Genomic DNA, 20,131 nt, shown 5'->3' with positions numbered 1-20,131 from the left:
GCTGGTCCAGAATGTTTATTTGAAACATATCTGTCACTGCACGTTAGAGTGCAGAGATTACATAGGGCTACGCTTCTTTAACCCACCTTTTCTCTTTCCGTTTACTGAACGTAACACCCAGTCTGAGAATTCCCTGTTATGTGAGGATTGTGCGGTAGAAACATCTGCTCAGCCCTCAACACAACTGCAGCGTACTCCTGTTTGAACAGCTCGGCTTATGCAGGTAAGGTCGCTGTTAACCAGAGACCTCGTACGTTCTTTTTCCTCTCCAGGTTTCTAAAAGGAGCTTGCGAACCTCCATGTTACACAACTTTGCGGATGAAAGGCCTCTCTTGGAGGAGGCGAGAGATGTCCAGGATACTGATACAATATCTCAGGATATCGAGGTGCATTGTACAGCAGTTCATCTGGTGCTGCAGGTAAAGGAGTCGGCCGCTTCACGTACCGCAGAGTTTGGCGCCAATGAAGAAATGACAGCGACTTGTCCAGTTTCGGATGAGCTGGATATGCTCCGGTCGGCGGCCTGAAGACATCCGAATGCACAATCTCAGGTATCAAACAATGTTGGTTTTCCTATCCTTTCCCCGCAGATAGCAGGAAACGATATCGGACCTCTCCAAGGGTATATCCCTCGATGTATCGCTGGTCCAAGCTGCCGTTTCCTGGGGCAACCTTGCTAAGGGAGCCATCTGAGAGAAATATGCGGCAGCAGGGATTCTACCTTGTCCGGAGCAGGTAGGTTGTGGAACAATTGTCCTGTAGGTTACCGGATGGTTTGCATCAGGATCAGCTGATACCTTGGGCAGATCAGAGTCTCGATTCTTCTTTATATTCTTTTGAGGCCTCCAAGGATGTCTGTATACTCGGAGTCTGAATTTCCGCTTGGGCTGTCTTAACCCGACGACCTTTGGGGATGCGACAGTGACAGGCGGATATTGAATCCTAATGGGCAGCAGGTTCATTACGGGCTTGGTCGGGAAGGTTCTTCTTGCCTGGATTTCTCAGGCCACTGGGGGTAAGTCCACTTTTCTTTCCCTTACTGCTGCTCCAGCTCCAAGACGGACCTATACCGGTCTTTCCTTTAGATCTTTCCGTACCCTTTTCAGGTTTCGAATCCATGACGGGGGCGGTATCTCCGTCACCAAGGGATCTCCGAGTAAGAGGCAGAGGTTCAGCATCCTCGGCCAGTCTGATTGTAGGTCCTCCAACACACCCACCTCCCTCCCACCTGGGAGATCCCAGGGAGGGCACATGTCTGTGGTTTTTCTGGGAGGCCTGGGTATGCTTGGGCTAGGTTTCTCATCACAGGCGGTTACACACTCGATTTCGGAGTTCAACCGCCTCAGGATTACCTCACCACGGGTCTGCCTGTTTACGACGACAAGAGTCGTCCTGCAGGCGGCGTTCAAGATGCTTCAAATCGCAAGGGTCCTGATCCCTGTTTCCGCACATCATTGGAATCGGGGCATTTTCTCAGGCCTTTGGTTTTTCCCGTGCCGTAGCCAGATGGCTCGGCCAGGCCTATTCTGAATTTAGAAATCTTTCAGTCTGTGATTGCTAATTTGAAGAGAAAAGGGGTTTTAGGCTTCCTTAGTCATCAGGGATGCCTGTTTACTGTTTTACATTGGGCTTCCTTGTCAGGTTTTTCTCCAATTCGTAGTACAGAATACTCATTTCTACTGTCAGACCTTTCCGTTCGGTCTCTCTTCCGCTCCCACCGTGTTCATGAAGGTCACAGGAGGGCCCTACTTCAAAGGCAGGGAGTGACATTTGTTCCCTAACTGAACAATCTACTGATTGAAACCCTCTCTGCAGTTTAGGTTACTTCTGAATATCCGGAGGATCCAGGATTTTCTGATTCAACCCGGGTCCCATTTATGCCCCTCGGTCCGTCAGAGGAATTTTTCCTTCGTCTGGACCAGTTCCTCTCTCTTTGCAGGCAAGTTGCGGCGCTGAGAGAGGTCGCCTACATTCTCCTCTGAGCAGAGGATGACCATCTTCATTCCAGGTTAAGCCGCCAGGTCAGGCACCCGGGTGAGTGGACATTCCCCGGAGTTTTGTCAGCTGGTCCGCTGTTGGCAGAGAACTCGGATCGACCTCAGGGCGCTCCGACTGACTCTTCAACCCTTTACTACTCTCGGACGTGAGCTCTGGCGGCAGTAGCCGAGGATGCCCTCACGGCTCCTTGGAGTGTCTGATTAGTCTATCTTTCCTCCTTTTCTGTTTCTACCTCTCTTTCTGCAATACATAAAGGGAGTATGCGCGCGCTAGTCTTCCCTGTGATTACAGTTTGGCCGCGCATGACTTGAACATCCACCCTGCAGTCTTACACAGGTTTCATTTAACGGCGTGGCTGTTCACGAGACCTCCTCAGAAGGCAGGAGTTCCCTAGTTCGGTGATACCTACTGGGCCCCGATTTTGGAGTTTACCTCGTCTCACTTTTGGGAGACTTTATGTGGTCTGGTGTGGATGACGAGGGTTTTTTCCTCCGGTTTTTCATTAAGCCGCCGCTTTTGGTTTCTCCGGGTCGTTTGCTCGGCTGCGCTTCGACTAGTTTGACCTGACTTTCAGGTCTCTCCTTTTTCGGTTCTTTTCCAAAGGAAATTAGCCTGGCTGCCGGAAGTTCGGGCTCTCTTGCAGGGAGTACTCTTCTGGCAGCACCCCCTTTCGATTAAGGTTACGGCTGAGCGTCATACTCGGCTCTCGTCTCTTCCTGGGGTGATGTCCGCTTTTCATATAAATCGGACACTGGTGTTTTCGTCCCTCTTTGGATGTTGTCAGGGCTCAACGACTCTCTCTACAGAGGTCTTCGGCTATTCGACAAATTGTTTTCTTTGTTCTGTACGATGCTCCCGTCCTAAATGTCCGGGGTCCCAGCATAAGCTGGTCCGTTGGATACATCTGACCATCAGGCAGTCTTATTTGGCGGTTGCTCGAGAGCCTCCGTTTTCCATTTCGGCGCACTCCGCGCGCTCTGGGGGACCTTCGGGGGCGGCCGCCCACGGGGTTTCCATGAATGCTTTATGTTGCGATGCCGCTTAGTCGGGTCATCATACGTTGATCACGTTTTACAGATTTGACTTTTTTGCGGCCTCTGTCACAGGTTGGCCGAGCGGTTTTGTAGGACTCTAGCGCTCTCCCTCCCGTCTTGGGAGCTCTGGGACGTCCCCATTGTATCTGCACTCCAGTGGCCCCTAGTGGATGAAGGAGAAATCAGGATTTTGGTACTTACCGATAAATCCCTTTCTCCGATTCCACAGGGGCCACTGGACGCCCACCCAGCGCTGTTTCGTCCTTCTACGCTTATCGGGTTGCATGTCACTGTGTGACTGTGCGTTTTGTTCCTATTACCCTATCACTATGTTTCCAGGTTTCCTGGGTGTTATATTGTTTTAGTTGACTTGGCGAACCTCCTCTACTTTGACATTGGTCTTTTCCAGCTCTCCTCGGGCACAGTTTTCTCTAGACTGGCTTCCAGGGGGGACATAGTAGGGGAGGAGCTAGTCACATGGTTATAAATTTAAAGTGCCAGCTCCCAGTTACTGCCTACTATATCCCATTGTATCTGCACTCCAGTGGCCCCTGTGGAATTGGAGAAAGGGATTTATCGGTAAGTACCAAAATCCAGATTTTTCTACATTTTGTTATGTTACAGCCTTATTCCAAAATGGAATAATTTTTTTCCCCTCAAACTTCTACACACAATACCCCATAATGACAATGTGAATTTTTTTTTTTTAGACTTCTGCAAATTTTATTAAAAAACTAAAATCCTATGTACATAAGTATTCACAGCCTTTGCCATGAAGCTCAAAATTGAGCTCAGGTGCATCCTGTTTCCATTGATCATCCTTGAGATTTTCCTACAGCTTAATTGGAGTCCACCTGTGGTAAATTCAGTTGATTGGACATGATTTGGAAAGGCACACACCTGTCTATATGAAGGTCCCACACTTGATTGTGCATGTCTGACCACAAACCAAGCATGAAGTCAAAGGAATTATCTGTAGACCTCCCAGACAGGATTTTCTCGAGGCCCAAATCTGGGGAAGGGTACAGAAATATATCTGCTGCTTTGAAGTTCCCAATAAGTGCAGTGGCCTCCATCATCTGTAAATGGAAGAAGTTTGGAACTACCAGGATTCTTCCTAGAGCTGGCTGGCCGTCTACACTGAGCGATCCAGGGAGAAGGGCCCTAGTCAAGGAGGTGACCAAGAACCCGATGTCAGAGCTACAGCATTCCTCTGTAGAGAGAGGAGAACCTTCCAGAAGGACAACCATCTCTGCAGCAATCCACCAATCTGGCATGTATGGTAGAGTGGCCAGACCGAAGCCACTCCTTAGTAAAAAGCATATGGCAGCCCGTCTGGCCAAAATGCACATGAAGTACACTCAAGACCATGAGAAACAAAATTCTCTGGTCTGATGAGACAAAGATTGAACTCTTTGGCGTGAATGCCAGGCGTCATGTTTGGCGGAAACCAGACACCGCTCATCACCAGGCCAATACCATACCTACAGTGAAGCATGATGATGGCAGCATAATGCTGTGGGGATGTTTTTCAGCGGCAGGAACTGGGAGACTAGTCAGGATAGAGGTAAAGATGAGTGCAGCAATGTACAGAGACATCCTGGATGAAAGCCTGCTCCAGAGTGCTTTTGACCTCAGACTGGGGCGACTGTTAATCTTTCAGCAGGACAATGACCCGAAGCACACAACCAACATATCAAAGGAGTGGCTTCAGGACAACTCTGTGAATGTCCTTGAGTGGTCCAGCCTGAGCCCAGACTTGAATCCGATTGAACATCTCTGGAGGGATCTGAAAATGGCTGTGCACTGACACTTTCACATTGTCATTATGGGGGAAAATGGTGGCTTCTTACGAAGCAATTCAGTACGGCAGGTTTCATGGAAGGGCCTTCCAACTGGATCTGTTGGACAAATGGTCCTGATCGCATCGTCGCATGCATCAGTGGATTCGTCTGTCGCCAAAAGCCAGGATCCTCCCTCCTGTGGTGGCTACAAACTTCTGCCTAGTGAAGGGGCGAAGGTTCGGATTTCAGATTTGGATTCTGCTAACCACAGACGCAAGCCTCAGAGGTAGGGGAGCAGTTACCCAGGGGGTGCAGTTTCAAGGAAGATGGTCAAGTCTGGAAATCATTCTTACAATAAACATCCTGGAACTCAGGCCTATCTACAATGCCCTTCTGCAGGCCTCATCTCTTCAGAATCAGGCCATTCAAGATCAGTCGGACAATGTGACAGCGGTGTCTTACATCAACTGAGAGGGTAGAACGAAAAGCAGGGCCGCAATGTCAGAGGTGTCAAGAATTCTCCTCTGGGCGGAAAAACACGCAGTGGCGTTGTCGGCGATCTTCATTCTCGGAGTAGATAACTAGACTTCCTAAGCAGACTTCCTCAGCAGACACGACTTGCATCTGGGGGAATGGGGCCTCCTCCCGGAGGTGCTCCAGTGGCTGACACGTCGGTGGCGTTATCCACAAATCGACATGAGGGCCTCTCGACTCAACAAGAAGCTCAAGTGGTATTGTTTCAGGTCGAGGGACCCACAAGCTGCAACGGTCGACACACTAACATCTTCGTGGGTCTACCAGCTGGTGTACGGGTTTCTTCCCATTTCTCTGAGCCCAAGACTTCTTCTCAAAAGAATAAAAAGGGAAAGAGTTCAAGCAATTTTCTTTGCTCCGGACTGGCCGCGAATGGCCTGGTATGCGGATCTTCTTGAGATGCTAATCGAAGATCCGTGGCCTCTGCCTCTTCGAGAAGATCTTCTGCAACAGGGCCTGTTCGTCTATCAAGACTTACCATGGCTGCGTTTGACGGCATGGAAGTTGAACGGCTGATTCTAGCCAGGAGAGGGATTCCTGATAAGGTTATCCCGACTATGATCCAAGCCAGGAAGTGGGTAACGTCAAAACATTACCATCGTATCTGGAAGAAATATGTCTCTTGGTGTGAGAGCAGACAATATTCTACTGTGGAAGTTTATCTGGGACGTTTCCTGCTTGTTCTGCAGTCGGGAGTTGACATGGGCCTACGCCTAGGCTCCATAAAAGTTCAGATTTCGGCCTTGTCTATTTTCTTTCAGAAACAATTGGCTTCTCTCCCTGAGGTCCAGACGTTCTTGAAAGGTGTCCTTCACATCCAACCTTCCCTTTGTACCTCCCACGGCACCTTGGGATCACAATTTGGGCGTAAGATCCCTAGGACGTAAGCGAAAATAGGTTTTTAATTACCTGCCGGTAAATCCTTTTCTCTTAGTCCGTAGGGGATACTGGGCGTCCCCCCGGTGCCTCATTCTTCCTGCACGGTTACTTGTTTAACTACTGTTTGGTTCAGCTGTTGCTGTTCCGGTTTTCAAGTTGGGTTAGCATGGCTTTCCTCTTGTTTTGGTTGTGCTGGTTCGAAATCTCAACGCTTTTCTTAACTATAGCCTTCTCTCATAGTATGTTCGTCTCCTCGAGCACAGTTTCCTAGACTGATTCTGGTAGGAGGGGCATAGATGGAGGAGCCAGCACACGTTATCAAACTTCTATAGTGCCCATGGCTCCAAGTGGACCCGTCTATACCCCATGGTATTAAACAGATTCCCAGTATTCCCTACGGACTACGAGAAAAGGATTTACTGGTAGGTAATTAAAATCCTATTTTCTCCTTCATCCACTAGGGGACACTGGAGGTAAAGGGATCCAATTAATTTCTCCTAGACACCATGTTCCTCGGAACTTCAATATGATCTATTGGTTTCTCCAGTAGTGGTGTTTCCAAAGGGGCTGAAGAAGGCAAAAAAAATAGTGATTCCATAAGCATCAGATTGGCACAGAAGGCATTGGTACACTGACATTCTAACAGCGCAATGTCTCAGCATTGTGCCTGCCTCTAAGACCGTATCTAGGTCGGTACCCTTTCTTTTTCATCCACTAGGGGTCACTGGAGTACTCTTGGGATATGGACGGCTTAGCAGAAACAAAGGCACTGAATATTTAAATTTAGAACTCTCCACCCCTCCATATCCCAGAGTACCTCAGTGTACGACCTCAGTGTTTTTTCCGTGCTCAAAGCACTAACAACGGCTTGTGGGAGTTCCCACACTTGTGGAAGATTTTTATTAATTTTTCATTTTTAAATGACTGGAGATGACTGAAGAGCTGGACGGAGCTTACAAATAGAAGCCCCGTCGCAGCCATCATCTGAACAGCTGGACAGAGCTTTCAGACAGAAGCCCGTCGCAGCATGAAGGAAGTGTCGCAGACCTTTCTACAAAAGGTATGCTGGGGAACGGGACGGTCGGCGCAGGCTGCCGTCCCGCTGTGTGGGGTCCGTGAGTAAAGCGACGCTGTAATGCCCTGTCTGCCGCTCAGACGCTCCATGCTCCGTCCCCCAACAGGCGCTTCTTCCTCCCGCACGCCGCCAGCGGTACTCACACAGGGAGACCCGCCGCACAGAACTTCAATCCGTGTGTTCAGTAAGACGGACAAAAAGGCCGCGCAGCTTGCCTAGCAACGCCGCGCTCCGGCCAGCCGATCACTGCTGCTCTGGGTCCTTCGCCTCCCTGCAATAAGCTTCCCGGCTCCCCGCTGAGACACAGCGCTACAGGGAGTACAGGGAAGGGGGAGGGAGTGGGGGATCTGGCAGATTACTGCGTGGCTGCAGCTGCCAAATGCTACAAGTAATAGGCTGTTGAGTCTATATATATCTATATTATCTATATAAGTTATTAATAATAACAGATTATTTATAGAAGATATTAATACATAATAACTGCAGCCATAGCTTATGTTAAATATGACCTGTCTGTGATTGTATTGTAACCTGCATGTCAGTGTATACTAGACTGTGTTTTTATCAGTGTATACTAGACTGTGATTCTCAGTGGCAGCAGGTATTGTAACTTCTCCTATAAGTTTCAATGTAAGCATGGCATGGGGGCCATTTTTATTCATGTTTCCTGTTTCTGCCAGTGGTAATTCCAGAACATTCCTACACTACATCTCTACGCCACCGGAGGCGCAGGGGTGTTAGTGGGAAATTTGGTTCAGTTTTCACATAGGCCCATGTAAACTGTATTTAGCCATAGATAGAGATAGAGATAGAGATATATATATATATATATATATATATATATATATATATATATATATATATATATATATATATATATATAATATATTACGCACCTTAAGTAAACATTTTACTAATTAGTGCAAGTGTCTGTTTCTTTGGCTATTGTGGTGTCTGTCTGTAGGGTAAGCCTCCAACACAGACTACATGCAAGGTTTATTACAATGTCTGTACATAAATCTACCACAAATTCTGTTGGTTTGTACGGTTCCACTCCGTAAGCCGTGTCAGTCCTAGATCCTATGTTAAGCATAACTCCGCTCGATGGAGCGGTAAGATCGGAGTTCACTCCGCCAGCTCTAACAAAGGAGTCTCAGTATTTCCAAAGGTCCAATTTTCCCTTTGGGTACTAAGGTGTTAATTTACCTGGTCTTCTAATTTAATCTGACAATTATATGTCAATTCTCACAACGATACTACAAGTGAGAAGGGTACATTAGACCAGCAGTCAGATAGTGGGGTGTTTTGACAACCATACATTGCTAATAACCAGTAAGTCAGTGTCTCAATTGTTACAGAGACTAAGTAGACTTTAACATCTAATCTGTCGATTTTCATAAACAACAGATCTTCAATGAGTTATTATTTAGAATATCTGACTAACATTTAACCCTATTTACCCGTTTTCCACATCTAAATGGGACAATCCGTCATTGGTGAATTCGTCTGTGACAAACAAATTTGGGTTACTAGCCGCTCTATGTATGGAAACAATGACGATCACTGTTAATAAAAAGCTGCAGACTATCTCTGTAAAGCTTCTGCTGAGACCTGTTACCTCGATTCTCGCTTTTCATCGTCTCTAGTTTCACCAAAACAAGGCCAGCAGTTGTTTGGTCCTAAATTTAATATTCAGGCCTCCGGTATCAAAACAAAAATACTTTGGCCCGACGTTTAATCCCTTTAGACTTCAGTCTTTTCAAGGCTGTGGTACAAAAACAGTCACGACTGGTAACGCCAAGGTGCTAAGTCAAAAAGCCAGTGGCTTAACGGCCTCTCAGGCCATATAGAATTTCCAATGGTGGAAGCACGCCTTTACACGTTACAGTTGCCGGGTTTCCAAACATCCACTCATGGATGTATCCGCTATTTACAGTTTAAAAGACTGCCTCTGTCGGACGAAACTAGGCGTTTTGGCAGGTGGCCATTCAGTCTCTGCTGGTTGCAGCTGTTTTATTTCCAGACCTGGTACACCAACAGAGTCAGGGTTATTTATTCCCCTCTGTTTGTGGTAACGAAGCCGGAGGGCTACGTCAGTCTCAATCAGCAAGTCACTTACTGCAGTTGCAAATGGTTTTACGCCAGTTAGTACTTGCATATTTGTAGCCACAAGATTGCATGACTGCGCTTGATCTTCACAATGCGTGTTGCAATACGCCACAACCATTAACCATTTTTTAGGTTCTACCGTTTGGCCTCTTATCAACGCCTCGGGTATTCACCAAAGTGATGTTGGTGATGATAGCTCATCTCAGAGCCCTGGCGGTGACAATCGTTCCATACTTACACGATCTGATCATAAGAACTGTCTCAACAGAGGTTCCTCTTACTTGCGCTACTAACGTACACCACGGTGGCAGGTCAAGTTCAAAAACAATCGCATCTAATTCCGTCTGAATGACTTCAATTCCTAGGTATGATTATAAATACGGTAAATCAAAGAAATTTACCTACTACACCAGGAAGAACAAATATACCATCTAGTACAATTAGTGCAAAAGCCACGCACACTAGCGGTATATTGGGGTATTCGCCTATTAGGAAAAATGATGTGTTTTCAAAGCGCTTTAGTTCCCCGGGTTTCACTCGCGTTTCCCACAGGGGGCCGAGGGTGTATATACTCTGGACAAGAGTCTCAGAGGTTGAGGAGTTGTAGTTAAAAGGGTCAGCGACAGGGGTTCTAAAACGGATCACGACAGATTGCTGTCTATAAAGGTCCTGGAACTCCGTGCAATTTACAATGCACTACATGCTTCGCTTTCAGTCTGTCCAAGCACAGTCAGACAACGCAACGGGAGTTGCATACACAACAACCAGGGAGGACCGAGAAGCCGCATGGTAATGCGAAAGGTAGCTCGAATCCTCAATTGCCCAGAACACCATTAGGTGATGTTGTCGACGGGGTTCATTCCGGGAGTGGACATCTGTTAGACAGATGATTTCACCCGTCGGAATTTTCATCCAGGAAACTGGGCATTAAATCCAAGGTGTTTCACATGTGGATCCACAGGGGTGGTTACCCTCAGGTGTACATAATGGCATGTCGCCACAATTACAAACGCTCAGTATGTGTACAGAACGACAGATCACAAGGGCAGTGGCGGGGGAGGCTCTCACATTCGTGTGGTCATACAGCCTCGTGTATCTGGCTCCACCGTTTTCCGCTGCTCTCTCCGTTGCTAAAACGGATCATAAGACAGTTACGTCACAGTCATAATAGTGATATCTCATGGGGTTCGGAGAGCTTGCTTCTCGAATCTCCAAGAAATACTCGCACACGATCTTTGCCCGCTCATAACACGTCCAACCTGTTACAACAGGGACCGTTCTTTTACCCCTATTTACCTATGTACCGCGGCTGCGGTTGACGGGGTGATGGTTCAGACCGCCTTCTTAAGAAAAGACATAGGGCATTACAATATTGGTTATACCAACCATGTTACGAGGGCATTACAGTATTGGTTATACCAACCACTCGAGGGCATACATTGAGACTGGAGGGGGGGAGGTTCAGGGGAAATTTAAGGAAAAATTACTTCACAGAAAGGGTAGTGGATAAGTGGAATAGCCTCCCATCAGAGGTGGTAGAGGCTAAGACTGTAGGGCAATTTAAACATGCTTGGGACAGGCATATGAATATCCTTACAAAGAATCAAGGTTAAAAAAGGGTTGAGATTGCCTAAAGGATAAAATAAAAAAGGGGCAGACTAGATGGGCCAAGTGGTTCTTATCTGCCGTCAAATTCTATGTTTCTATGTTTCTATGTTTCATGTTACGAGCTAGGAAGCCGCTTACGGCAGTTCATTATTGCAAAATTTGGTGTGCCTATATAGGTGGGTGTGAAGCTCGGTTCGACATCATCTTTCAAGTTACCCGTTTTCTGTTAATTTACAGACGGGGTGGGATGGAGAGCTGCGTTTATCTGCACTAATATCTGTGTAGTCAATTTATTTTCAAAGACCTTTGACTCGATTGTGTCTGTACACACCTTTTCTACAAGGTGTCATCAAAGTGCAGCCTCCATTTATCCCACCTACAGCGCCAAGCGACTTGAAGCTGGGTTCAGATTTCTTACAGTTTTCATATTTTGAACCCTTACAACAAATGGGGATTAAGTTTCTCACTTGGAAAACGTTTTTCTTCTAGCCGTAGCTTTGGCAAGGGTTTTGTTTTCATATTTGGGTGCCTTGTATTCCAAGCCACCGTATTTGAGTTTTCTCATAACAAAGCAGAACTTCGGACCAATTCCGATTTCTTATTCTTCACATCAATAAACCAATAGTGGTTCCTGTGTTGACAGCACATTCTAGAATTCTGAATGTGGTACACGCATTACGCGTCTATATGTCCCGAACGTCTACAGTACGTAATACGTATACGTTGTTTGTTATCTATGATGCTGCCAACTGGAGTTAGCCAGTTTCTCAGCAGACATTATCCAGTTGGATAAAAATGACTACAAGTCAGGCTTACTTTAAGGCTAAGTTACAGTCGCCTATGTCAGTAATAGCTCATCCCATAGGTTCTGTGGGAATGTCATGACCAGCTGGTCGTGGAGCGTCTACGACGCGGCTACATAGCCTTCAGTGCACACGTTTGTGCGCGTTTACACGTTATGAAACGGTTGCGGCATCAGCATCTAGCTTTGGCCGTCTACTGTTACAGGTGTCAAACAGCTCTCCCGCCCACGAGGGAAGCTTTGGTACGTCCCAAGAGTACTCCAGTGACCCCTAGTGGATGAAAAAGAAAATAGGATTTTGGTACTTACCAGGTAAATCCTTTTCTTTGAATCCATAGGGGGCACTGGACGCCCACCCAGAGCAGTTTTACCTGGGTTGTTTTAAGCTCAGAGGAGCTTATGGTAACACATTTTCACCGATTGGTTCAAATTATAAGGGTCTATCGGTTATGATGTCAACTGTTTAGTTGACAGTAACGTTATGGGACAACTTTGTTGTTGTCCGTTATGTGATAGGAATTCTCCATTGTCAACCTCTCTATAGTTCTTGTTCGCTCAGTAAAAAACACTGAGGTCGTACACTGAGGTACTCTGGGATATGGAGGGGTGGAGAGTTCTAAATTTAAATATTCAGTGCCTTTGTTTCTGCTAAGCCGTCCATATCCCAAGAGTACTCCAGTGCCCCCTATGGATTCAAAGAAAAGGATTTACCTGGTAAGTACCAAAATCCTATTTTCTTTCACCAGAGTTTACCTCAGCTGGCTTTTAACAATGTAGGTGTTGCAGCATTGATGCTAAAGCTGGGTACAAACCATGTGACCTGGCAATGCCATGTAAAGATGATTCACATCTGTCATATACACCAAATGATTTGCTGTATAGCTGCGCCATGTGTCATTACATGCTGCATGTAACTACACTGCAGTCGGATGTGGATTTGTCCCATTGGGTGCTCAGCACTTCCAATTGGATGAGTCAACAAACAGCAGATGGGAACGACAAATTGGGTGTTCACATTATATGATGTGCATGATCTATCGTTCTCATCTGTGTCAGGACAGTATATTGTACAATATTTATTTTAGTGTGTACCTAGCTTAAGGTTTTGTTGTGACTGGTACTGTAAATAAAGCTGGAAAATTTTTGTGATTTATGTAATGTTTTTGCACTGTACGATCTATAGTACCTCCGCAACTGCCCGCTGCCAGAAATCTGCTGATCCCTATGTGCTGCAAGTATTGATCAGTTAATGTGGCGTGCGACCCGCGGGGCCGCACATCGCATCGCATCATATTAGCACCCAAAACATGCACAATGTGCATGCGATGGGTCAATGACACGTCAATATCGTGTATTCGTACACCATATTGAAGTAGTGTATGGCCAGCTTAAGTTTCTTGGGTGTAATCTCATAAAGTGTAACTGTTTTGACACGGTGTAATGATTTTCTATAGGCACTGTGTTATGTCCATAAGAGTGAACATTGACCAAACATAAGATAAAAATACATTAGAAATGAAATTAATTGATTAAATATATAGCATGCCAATAAGTGTGTCATGTGGTATCATTGGAGGACATTGTCCACATGCATAGGATTTTAAAGAGAAACAAAAATAACCTTCACGCTGTTCAAATTTTACTTTTATTCAGGTACTTTGCTGAGTGAGGAGGAATTAACTGCAATGTCACCAACTGCTGCTGCAGTTTCCAAAGTTCTGAAACCTGGCATGAAATTAACTGAGGTAATGTGCTTACTTGTAGGCCTGTTTCATTGTGTGCTTTGTTTGGGTGACTTTTAATATAAAACAAACGCATCAAGCTAGATGTATCTCAAAGATTCCTACTTTTTACCCATATTTCTAGAAATTGTACAGAATATCAGTTTGTCTGAAAGTGTTTTGTACCAGACTAATTTTCTTAGTAAAGAACACAATTTATAAAAACACAGCTAATTTATCATACATTAATATGGGAACATGGAGACCATTGCATATAGAGCATTTTACTGTGGAAACTCCATTTATTTTATTTGTATAGAGTGCCAACACTTTTCTGGTTTACTGCTGTGCAGAGGTGGGTTGAAACCATTTAAAGCAGAAAATGGCCTGTTGGATAGAGTCCACGCTTCAGTAGGCATGAGTGCCAGCTGGGAAAGTAGCATGGGGGTTTTGCCAAGTAATGCTCCTCCAGCCACCTTGTCCCCTATCAACACGTTACTGAATTTTACATGTGTACATTCCAAATTTCTCTATCGTCCTAAGTGGATGCTGGGGTTCCTGAAAGGACCATGGGGAATAGCGGCTCCGCAGGAGACAGGGCACAAAAGTAAAGCTTTTACAGGTCAGGTGGTGTGTACTGGCTCCTCCCCCCATGACCCTCCTCCAGACTCCAGTTAGATTTTTGTGCCCGGCCGAGAAGGGTGCAATTCTAGGTGGCTCTCATAAAGAGCTGCTTAGAGAGTTTAGCTTAGGTTTTTTATTTTACAGTGATTCCTGCTGGCAACAGGATCACTGCAACGAGGGACAGAGGGGAGAAGAAGTGAACTCACCTGCGTGCAGGATGGATTGGCTTCTTGGCTACTGGACATGAAGCTCCAGAGGGACGATCACAGGTACAGCCTGGATGGTCACCGGAGCCGCGCCGCCGGCCCCCTCACAGATGCTGAAGCAAGAAGAGGTCCAGAATCGGCGGCTGAAGACTCCTGCAGTCTTCTTAAGGTAGCGCACAGCACTGCAGCTGTGCGCCATTTTCCTCTCAGCACACTTCACACGGCAGTCACTGAGGGTGCAGGGCGCTGGGGGGGGGGCGCCCTGGGAGGCAAATGTAAACCTTTAAAAAGGCTAAAAATACCTCACATATAGCCCCAGAGGCTATATGGAGATATTTACCCCTGCCTAAATGTACTAAATAGCGGGAGACGAGCCCGCCGGAAAAGGGGCGGGGCCTATCTCCTCAGCACACGGCGCCATTTTCTGTCACAGCTCCGCTGGTCAGGAAGGCTCCCAGGTCTCTCCCCTGCACTGCACTACAGAAACAGGGTATAACAGAGAGGGGGGGCAAAATAAATGGCAATATATTAATATAAAAGCAGCTATAAGGGAGCACTTAATCATAAGGCTATCCCTGTCATATATAGCGCTTTTTGGTGTGTGCTGGCAGACTCTCCCTCTGTCTCCCCAAAGGGCTAGTGGGTCCTGTCTTCGTATAGAGCATTCCCTGTGTGTCTGCTGTGTGTCGGTACGTGTGTGTCGACATGTATGAGGACGTTATTGGTGTGGAGGCGGAGCAATTGCCAAATATGAGGATGTCACCTTCTAGGGGGTCGACACCAGAATGGATGCCTTTATTTGTGGAATTACGGGATAGCGTCAACTCGCTTAAGCAGTCGTTTGCCGACATGAGGCGGCCGGACACTCACTTAGTGCCTGTCCAGGCGCCTCAAACACCGTCAGGGGCTGTAAAACGCCCCTTGCCTCAGTCGGTCGACACAGACCCAGACACAGGCACTGATTCCGGTAGTGAAGGTGACGAATCAACCGTATTTTCCAAAAGGGCCACACGTTATATGATTTTGGCAATAAAGGAGATGTTACATTTAGCTGATACTACAGGTACCACTAAACAGGGTATTATGTGGGGTGTGAAAAAACTACCAGTAGTTTTTACCGAATCAGAAGAATTAAATGACGTGTGTGATGAAGCGTGGGGTGCCCCGATAAAAAACTGCTAATTTCAAAGAAGTTATTGGCTTTATACCCTTTCCCGCCAGAGGTTAGGGAGCGCTGGGAAACACCTCCTAGGGTGGACAAAGCGCTAACACGCTTATCAAAACAAGTGGCGTTACCCTCTCCTGAGACGGCCGCACTTAAAGATCCATCAGATAGGAGGATGGAAAATATCCAAAAAGGTATATACACACATGCAGGTGTTATACTACGACCAGCTATTGCGACTGCCTGGATGTGCAGTGCTGGGGTAGTTTGGTCAGAGTCCCTGATCGAAAATATTGATACCCTGGACAGGGACAATATTTTACTGTCGTTAGAACAAATAAAGGATGCATTTCTTTATATGCGTGATGCACAGAGAGATATCTGCACACTGGCATCACGGGTAAGTGCTATGTCCATTTCGGCCAGAAGAGCTTTATGGACACGACAGTGGACAGGCGATGCGTAGAGGAGTTATTTGGGGTCGGTCTATCGGATTTGGTGGCCACGGCTACGGCCGGGAAATCCACCTTTCTACCTCAAGTCACTCCCCAACAGAAAAAGGCACCGACCTTTCAATCGCAGCCTTTTCGTTCCTTTAAAAATAAGAGAGCAAAGGGCTATTCATATCTGCCACGAGGCAGAGGACGAGGGAAGAGACAGCAACAGGCAGCTCCTTCCCAGGAACAGAAGCCCTCCCCGGCTTCTACAAAAGCCTCAGCATGACGCTGGGGCTTCGCAAGCGGACTCGGGGGCGGTAGGCGGTCGTCTCAAGAATTACAGCGCGCAGTGGGCTCACTCGCAGGTAAATCCCTGGATCCTGCAGATAATATCTCAGGGGTACAGGTTGAAATTAGAGACAGAGCCACCTCGCCGTTTCCTGAAGTCTGCTTTACCAACGTCCCCCTCAGAAAGGGAGACGGTTTTGGAAGCCATTCACAAGCTGTATTCTCAGCAGGTGATAGTCAAGGTACCTCTTCTACAACAAGGGAAGGGGTATTATTCCACTCTTTTTGTGGTACTGAAGCCGGATGGCTCGGTAAGGCCTATTCTAAATCTGAAGTCCTTGAACCTGTACATAAAGAAGTTCAAGTTCAAGATGGAGTCACTCAGAGCAGTGATAGCGAACCTGGAAGAAGGGGACTTTATGGTATCCTTGGACATCAAGGATGCGTATCTCCACGTTCCAATTACCCCTCACACCAGGGGTACCTCAGGTTCGTTGTACAAAACTGTCACTATCAGTTTCAGACGCTGCCGTTTGGTTGTCCACGGCACCTCGGGTCTTTACAAAGGTAATGGCCGAGATAATATTTCTTCTTCGAAGAAAAGGCGTATTAATTATCCCATACTTGGACGATCTCCTAATAAGGGCAAGGTCCAGAGAACAGCTAGAGATGGGTTTAGCACTATCTCAAGAGGTGCTAAAGCAGCACGGATGGATTCTGAATATTCCAAAATCCCAATTAATGCCGACAACTCGTCTGCTGTTCCTGGGGATGATTCTGGACACAGTTCAGAAAAGGTTTTTCTTCCCGAAGAAAAAGCCAAGGAGTTATCTGACCTGGTCAGGAACCTCCTAAAACCAGGAAAGGTGTCTGTACATCAATGCACAAGAGTCCTGGGAAAAAATGGTAGCTTCTTACGAAGCAATCCCTTTCGGCAGATTCCATGCAAAGGGATCTGTTGGACAAATGGTCAGGGTCGCATCTTCAGATGCACCTGCGGATAACCCTGTCGCCGAGGACAAGGGTATCCCTTCTGTGGTGGTTGCAGGAGGCTCATCTATTGGAGGGCCGCAGATTCGGCATGCAGGATTGGATCCTGGTGACCACGGGTGCCAGCCAGAGAGGCTGGGGAGCAGTCACACAGGGAAGAAATTTCCAGGGAGTGTGGTCGAGCCTGAAAAAGTCTCTTCACATAAGCATTCTGGAACTAAGAGCAATCTACAATGCTCTAAGCCAGGCGGAACCTCTGCTTCAAGGAAGACCGGTGTTGATCCAGTCGGACAACATCACGGCAGTCGCCCATGTAAACAGACAGGGCGGCACAAGAAGCAGGAGGGCAATGGCAGAAGCTGCCAGGATCCTTCGCTGGGCGGAGAATCACGTGATAGCACTGTCAGCAGTATTCATCCCGGGCGTGGACAACTGGGAAGCAGACTTCCTCAGCAGACACGACCTTCACCCGGGAGAGTGGAGACTTCATCCAGAAGTTTTCCACATGCTATTAAACCGTTGGGTAAAACCAATGGTGGACATGATGGCGTCTCGCCTCAACAAAACACTGGACAGGTATTGCGCCAGGTCAAGAGATCCGCAGGCAATAGCTGTGGACGCGCTGGTAACACCTTGGGTGTACCAGTCGGTATATGTGTTTCCTCCTCTGCCTCTCATACCAAAGGTATTGACGATTATACGGCAAAGTGGAGTAAGACTAGTGGCTCCGGATTGGCCAAGAAGGACTTGGTACCCGGAACTTCAAGAGATGGTCACGGACGATCCGTGGCCTCTACTTCTGAGAAGGGACCTGCTTCAGCAGGGTACTTGTCTTTTTCAAGACTTACCGCGGCTGCGTTTGACGGCATGGCGTTTTGAATGCCAGATCCTAAAAGGAAAAGGCATTCCAGAAGAAGTCATTCCTACCTTGATAAAGGCAAGGAAGGAAGTCACCGCGAAGCATTATCGCCGTATTTGGCGAAAATATGTTGCGTGGTGCGAGCAGCGGAGTGCTCCGATGGAGGAATTTCAACTGGGTCGTTTTCCTACATTTCCTGCAATCAGGATTGTCTATGGGTCTCAAATTGGGATCTATTAAGGTTCAAATTTCGGCCCTATCAATATTCTTCCAAAAAGAATTGGCCTCAGTCCCTGAGGTCCAGATTTTTATCAAAGGAGTACTGCATATACAGCCTCCTGTGGTGCCTAAGGTGGCACCGTGGGATCTAAATGTAGTTTTAGATTTCCTCAAATCAAATTGGTTTGAACCACTAAAGAAGGTGGATTTGAAATATCTCACATGGAAAGTGACTATGTTACTGGCCCTGGCTTCGGCCGGGAGAGTATCTGAACTGGCGGCTTTGTTTTATAAAAGCCCTTATTTAATTTTCCATTCGACATAGGGCAGAGCTGCGGACGCGTCCGCATTTTCTCCCTAAGGTGGTATCAGCGTTTCACCTGAACCAGCCTATTGTAGTGCCTGCGGCTACAGACGACTTGAAGGACTCCAAGTTGTTGGACGTTGTCAGAGCCTTAAAAATATACATTTAAAGGACGGCTGGAGTCAGAAAATCTGACTCGCTGTTTATACTGTATGCACCCAACAAGTTGGGTGCACCTGCTTCTAAGCAGTCGATTGCTCGTTGGATTTGTAACAAAATTCAACTTGTACATTCTGTGGCAGGCCTGCCACAGCCTAAATCTGTTAAGGCCCATTCCGCAAGGAAGGTGGGCTCATCTTGGGCGGCTGCCCGAGGGGTCTCGGCATTACTACTCTGCCGAGCAGCTACGTGGTCAGGGGAGAACACGTTTGTAAATTTTTACAAATTTGATACCCTGGCAAAGGAGGACCTGGAGTTCTCTCATTCGGTGCTGCAGAGTCATCCGCACTCTCCCGCCCGTTTGGGAGCTTTGGTATAATCCCCATGGTCCTTTCAGGAACCCCAGCATCCACTTAGGACGATAGAGAAAATAAGAATTTACTTACCGATAATTCTATTTCTCGGAGTCCGTAGTGGATGCTGGGCGCCCATCCCAAGTGCGGATTATCTGCAATACTTGTACATAGTTATTGTTAACTAATTCGGGTTATTGTTTAGGAAGCCATCTTTCAGAGGCTCCTCTGTTATCATACTGTTAACTGGGTTTAGATCACAAGTTGTACGGTGTGATTGGTGTGGCTGGTATGAGTCTTACCCGGGATTCAAAATCCTCCCTTATTGTGTACGCTCGTCCGGGCACAGTACCTAACTGGAGTCTGGAGGAGGGTCATGGGGGGAGGAGCCAGTACACACCACCTGACCTGTAAAAGCTTTACTTTTGTGCCCTGTCTCCTGCGGAGCCGCTATTCCCCATGGTCCTTTCAGGAACCCCAGCATCCACTACGGACTCCGAGAAATAGAATTATCGGTAAGTAAATTCTTATTATTCTAGCTTTGGGCGCAATGTTCTGCACTTATCTGTGTCTGAGCCTACCTTCTCCTATAGTGGTAGCTTTGTAATGTCCCCATTGTAGCAGTGTCCCCCTCATCAGATAAAGTAGCAAAGATTTCTTTTCATATTTGCGTTAAATCCCTTTTTCAGAGTCCATCTAGGGGACTCTGCACTTTCGCCCTTGAGCTCAGTTTTCAGTTCTGTTGCTTGCCTCTTGGTGCACCTTTCTTTACGCTATCCTTTCTGGATTTGCAATGTATGATCTGAAGGGGTTGGAGGAGGTTAACATTTAAAATCACCCTTAACAGAACACCATGATCCAGTGTTTCAGAGATGAATTCTGAGAAAGGTTCCTTATTTTTCTTTTTTTTTTAACCTTTTGATGACACTGAACAGACCTTATGAGAACCTCTGTTATAGTTTATTAGCCTAGCTGCATGACTT

General features: G+C 46.8%; 1 protein-coding gene across 1 annotated transcript in view; it reads left to right on the top strand.

Moving 5' to 3' along the window:
* The window catches only part of TPR (translocated promoter region, nuclear basket protein), a 605,901-nt gene that overhangs the window by 101,064 nt on the left and 484,706 nt on the right, over positions 1 to 20,131 (top strand). The window contains exon 11 of the mRNA XM_063940231.1: positions 13,477 to 13,568. Within this exon, the coding sequence (XP_063796301.1) occupies positions 13,477 to 13,568 (92 nt within the window). The remainder of the gene's footprint in view (positions 1 to 13,476; positions 13,569 to 20,131) is intronic.

Source organism: Pseudophryne corroboree, chromosome 9, assembly GCF_028390025.1.
Source record: "Pseudophryne corroboree isolate aPseCor3 chromosome 9, aPseCor3.hap2, whole genome shotgun sequence".
NCBI classification, from domain to species: domain Eukaryota; kingdom Metazoa; phylum Chordata; class Amphibia; order Anura; family Myobatrachidae; genus Pseudophryne; species Pseudophryne corroboree.
Note: the sequence above shows the minus strand (reverse complement) of the source record. Positions and strands in the feature narration are given on the sequence as shown.